This window comes from Nicotiana attenuata, chromosome 1 (genome assembly GCF_001879085.1).
Source record: "Nicotiana attenuata strain UT chromosome 1, NIATTr2, whole genome shotgun sequence".
Lineage (NCBI taxonomy): Eukaryota > Viridiplantae > Streptophyta > Magnoliopsida > Solanales > Solanaceae > Nicotiana > Nicotiana attenuata.
The window spans coordinates 99395929-99400433 of NC_031989.1; the positions used below are offsets into that span (position 1 = coordinate 99395929).

At 33.8% G+C, this 4505-nt stretch overlaps 1 protein-coding gene across 2 annotated transcripts; it reads left to right on the forward strand.

The window, feature by feature from the left end:
- LOC109241832 lies at positions 1359-4272 on the forward strand. 2 transcript variants are annotated; one of them, XM_019408657.1, is made up of 3 exons: positions 1475-1566; positions 1672-1723; positions 3672-4272. In XM_019408657.1, the coding sequence occupies exons 2-3, from the start codon at positions 1693-1695 to the stop codon at positions 4055-4057; spliced, it is 417 nt and encodes a 138-aa protein (XP_019264202.1). In that variant the 5' UTR covers positions 1475-1566; positions 1672-1692; the 3' UTR covers positions 4058-4272. The 2 variants fall into 2 exon arrangements, with proteins under 2 accessions (XP_019264194.1, XP_019264202.1); XM_019408649.1 differs by lacking the exon at positions 1672-1723 and having other exon boundaries at positions 1359-1566.

Here is a 4505-nt window from a genome sequence, read left to right on the forward strand (position 1 = left end):
GCTTTGCTAAAATGCTGGCAGGAGTTAGCACGTTTTGGGGGGCCATGGTCCCATTTACTTTAGCATGATTTACATGATCCTAGTAGTTGGGGGTGTCAACTACACTAAACTAAAGTAGTGGGCTGAATGGGCAAGTGTTAAAGCCTAAAATGGGGAAACTATTGTGTAAATGGGGCATGTTCATGTTTTATAAATGGACAACACCCATTCCCTTTGTGGAGGAGAGTAAAAAATGTGTGTGAGTGCATGTTTTGAGTTAGGAAGGAGTCCTAAGTCTTGTTTTCAAGAGTGAAAACAACCTAAAGCTAAGAGTAGTCTTGTGAGGGTCAAGAGTGATCTTCATTTTGTACGCGGATGTACTTGAGTTTGAGTTTCTTTGTATGCTCGAGTTAAATACAAAGTTGGGAAAAGAGTTTCCTGTAATATTGTGCCTTTTGTTCACGTTTATATTCTGTCCCTTCATCATATTTTCGTTGCCTAAAATCAGTATCTACTTACTACGTTGAGACGCTGCCTAAATAAATCAAAGTCCAAAGTTGCTGAAATTTTGGCGGAGTGTTGGAGCAGGCTGAAGTCAAGGCGAGTCTTGGCTGCCGCGCGGGTTGTTTTTGAGTGACATAAAACGCGCCCGTGACATCTAGGATCCAGGTTTTACCTTTGTAATGGAAAAACCTTTTTTGAGGTTTGAAATATTTTATGGTAGTTCTTTTATTTTGATTTTTCTGTAAGAATTTTAAATAGTAAAAGTTATGTGATATTCCAAAATGACCCTCTCGGTAGCATTAATTTTTTTTAATATACTACTTATGTTTATGATCCAGCTCTTTTTTAAATGTTAATTAATTATCTATAAATACACTTTCATTTCAGGGAAAAGAAGGCTTTTTCAAGACATTCAAGTCTACGAGAAAACCCCTAAATTTTCTAAACTAACTTTTACATGAAATCCCCAGACACAGAGACGGATATTGTATTTTAATGGTGGGTTTAGATAAACCCATATCTTTCGACTAAATTCTTGTATGAAAATTCACCAAAATTAAAAAAATAGTAAATATGAATTCATAATTTTAAAAATATAACGGGTTCAATGCTAAAAACTTTTAAAGTTGTATTAATAAACTTTAAATCCTGAATCCGCCAGTGTCCGCATATGAGGTTGAGACAATGTGATATCATATGTGTTATGATCGGCTTTGTTCAGGCTCTAACTTCTCGAGGGTGGCTTATAAAGCACACATGGAATTTTTCAATTGCCCAAAGAAGGAATTTTCTGAAAACCACATAGAAATTCAGAGAAAAACCACAAAGCAATTTAGAAGAAAGATCTTCTAAACAAAGAAGGAATCATTCTGTTCTCCATGATTGAAATCAAAGCAACGGAATCTGGTTGGCGCGTTTGGTAATCGATGCCTTTATAAATGAATTGGAGAGAGGAATAAGTTGGAAGTCTCTGAACTAAAACTTGAATGGAAGCCAATGTTGGAAAGCAAGCCTATTCTGAATTTGATCCATATAGCGAGTGGCAAAAGGAGGAATTTTATGTTCTTATAGTCCGCATCCCAGGTATGAATAATATGGTTCCATATTCATGTACATTTTTCCACGCAAAATCATGGGAATAGGAATTGTTTAAAAGAAACTGGGTTCATAAGTTTTTCCAATATGCAGAGCTCAAGTGGTAATGGTTTAATGACCAGAATACGGGCTTTCACTTTTCAAGGTTCTAAATCTTTTCTGATAAGTTTCTACGTAATTAGCTAATGTTTATTCTTCTTTTTCTTTTATCTCGACCACTTGATTGAATAAACTAAATGCACACCCAGTTATACGCAGTCGTACAAGTAATATAAGATTGTAAGTCCAAATATCATATGCATAGAATTTGTGATTAACTACAATTAATCTATTCAAACGATTTTCTAAAGATTATTAACTACAATTAATTTGGAATCAAACTAAGAAATTAAAGAAAATACGTTGGCAAGCTTAGATGAGAGACAATATTCCAGAGCTATAAGTTAGCTAACAATCATGTTGAGTCTTTCACTTAAATTGTCTAATTAATTTTTCTGGTTTATTGATTGACAAGGTTAATATTGCTCGTAATATTCTCCCGAAGTACTACTCAATTATTCAAGCTAACCTAATGCCTATATACCTATGGAATTAGGATTAACAAGAACGCATTAATAATTCCCGTATAATAACCAAGCAAGACGATTAGGTATATCTCTATCCTAATTGCAAATCCGCTCCCAATACTCAGGTTCAAGATCTAATTGCTCTACTCAATCTTATATGCAATCTAAATTCCCTCTCCCGAGTTCAATCCTATATTCGTAGATGGTATTTAGTTGGTGATCAAGCAATCAAATAATTAAGCGCAAGATTGAATAAATAAACCAATATGATAAAATAATAAGAACAATTCAAGCTTCAAACCACAACGTTCATGTAGCACCCACAACTTTAGAATTAATGAACTATGATATTAAAGGAAGAGAAGAGAGAAGAAAAACTAGTTGAAAACCTCCTCCAAGCGTGGTTTATGTTCTTCCCTCCAAAGTGGCATGTTCTCCTCCCAAAAATATATTAGATCACCTCCAATTTAGGTTTAGAACCCCTTTTATACGAGTTAGAACTGTGTATGGCCGAAATAACTTTATCCCCGGCGAAATAGAAAAAAATCCCGTCACCCAGCGTCCAGGCCAGCGCGTGCGCTGGCGCTGGCGCTGAATCCAGTAATGTTCACGCCTCCTCTTTCAATGTATCTCTTCTTTGTTTTGTCTTCTACTTGGGGAGGACAACCACCAAAGGGTATCCCGCATTTGTCTCCTTATTTTTTATTCTTTTAATTTTTTATCGCGTTTTATTCAATTTTGCTTCAAATTTCTTCACTTCACATCGCTTTATTCACACAGTTAAAATATAATATTAAGTATAAAGTAATTTAATTAATACTCAAAAAATAATTAAAAGTACTCGAATGTGAGGCAACAATAATGTGTAAATATATATATTTTTGGTGGAATATCACCAAACTACAACATTTGCGCCAAATAGTGTATGTAACCAACTATTGTGTCAAATTATTCGACCTTTTTACTTTCAAAGTCGATTACACTTCTTGCACTAGAGCTAATTGATTAGCATATATCACATAATAAAAATTATCAAAGTAATTATATATATAGTATATTGTTTCGGTTACAGGTCTTACGCTATTTAAACGGAAAATAAAACTATATCTAACTTTTTATTTAAAGATACAACTTATCAAAGGCCAATTCAGAATTTAAACTTATAAGTTCAACCTTTAAGTATTTTAACATTGAACACTTATTTTTTTTTTTTAAATGTATGGGTGCGTACCTAATATTTGCCGCCATTTTAATAGATTTTACATAAATTTATGCTCTCTAAAAGTATATAGTATATATGAATCCGGTACTAAATTCGCCTATGCAACCTACATAAACTAGAACAAGCTCTTTTTATTTATTTTTGCTTCATCTAATAGGTTATTAATTTAGGCTCCTGACGAATCCCTCCATCTTCTTTTTTTTTTTTTCCACCGCAAATGTATACCAAAATCTACTGAACAAGTAGATTAACAATGCAAATTTTATTCATCTCCTAATGTTCTTTTTCTATTTTGTTGTTCCAAGAATTCACCAATAAACAAGGATTGAAGGTGCAAATTAGCAATTTGGGAGTGGTCAAGATTTCTGGAGATCGTCAAGTCGGTTTTTCAAGAATTAGATTTTATAAGGAATTCCCAATACCAAAAGACTGTAATACAGATGAAATCCAAGCAAAATTAGCAAAAGGTTCTCTCAAAATTTCATTTCCAAAGAAATTTACAGCCCCTCCACCATTAGCTGTTAATCCTAAACCAGATGAAGAAACAACACCAACTCTAAAAGAAAATAACTCGACTACATCCGCGAAAGTAGAGGACGAAACAACAAACAACTCAAGATTGAAGAAGATCAAGAATGCAGCTATGGTGGCTGTGATTTCTGTCATTATGTATAGCTCTGCAAATAGTTGAAGGAATCGTCCAAACACTTAGGAATTTGTATTAGATGGATTTGTGTTATCGTTTAGGACTTTAAAGCAAAGTCCTATTATGTGAACTTTCATATATCAATTCAGTGACCTGAGCAATTCGAATGTAAGCAGAGAAGAGGGAAAAGAGATGAGTGTGAGAGAGAAGCTAAATTATCTGTATTGAATGAAATGAGCTCTTAGCTCAAATGAACAAGATACAAGGACTAAATGTAACTAACTTTGACTAACTACACTGCCAGCTGCAATTAAACTAACTCTACCTGACAGCTGTATAATTAAGTAAACTAACAGACTTCTAACCTATGTGGTAATCATGGTTAGTGATGTTGGGAAAGCAAGGCACAAACAATACCCAAGTCTAAGGTTTTCAATCTATTTGAACCAATAGAAGACAAACAAATTCAAGGATAAACGTATATGGAAACAAG

Bases quoted from the DNA above. Each gene is read 5' to 3' on its own strand.
- LOC109241832 (XM_019408649.1), top strand. From the start codon at position 1,470: ATGGAAGCCAATGTTGGAAAGCAAGCCTATTCTGAATTTGATCCATAT. The intron at 1,567-3,671 runs GTATGAATAATA...TGTTGTTCCAAG, and splicing joins TCTTATAGTCCGCATCCCAG to AATTCACCAATAAACAAGGA.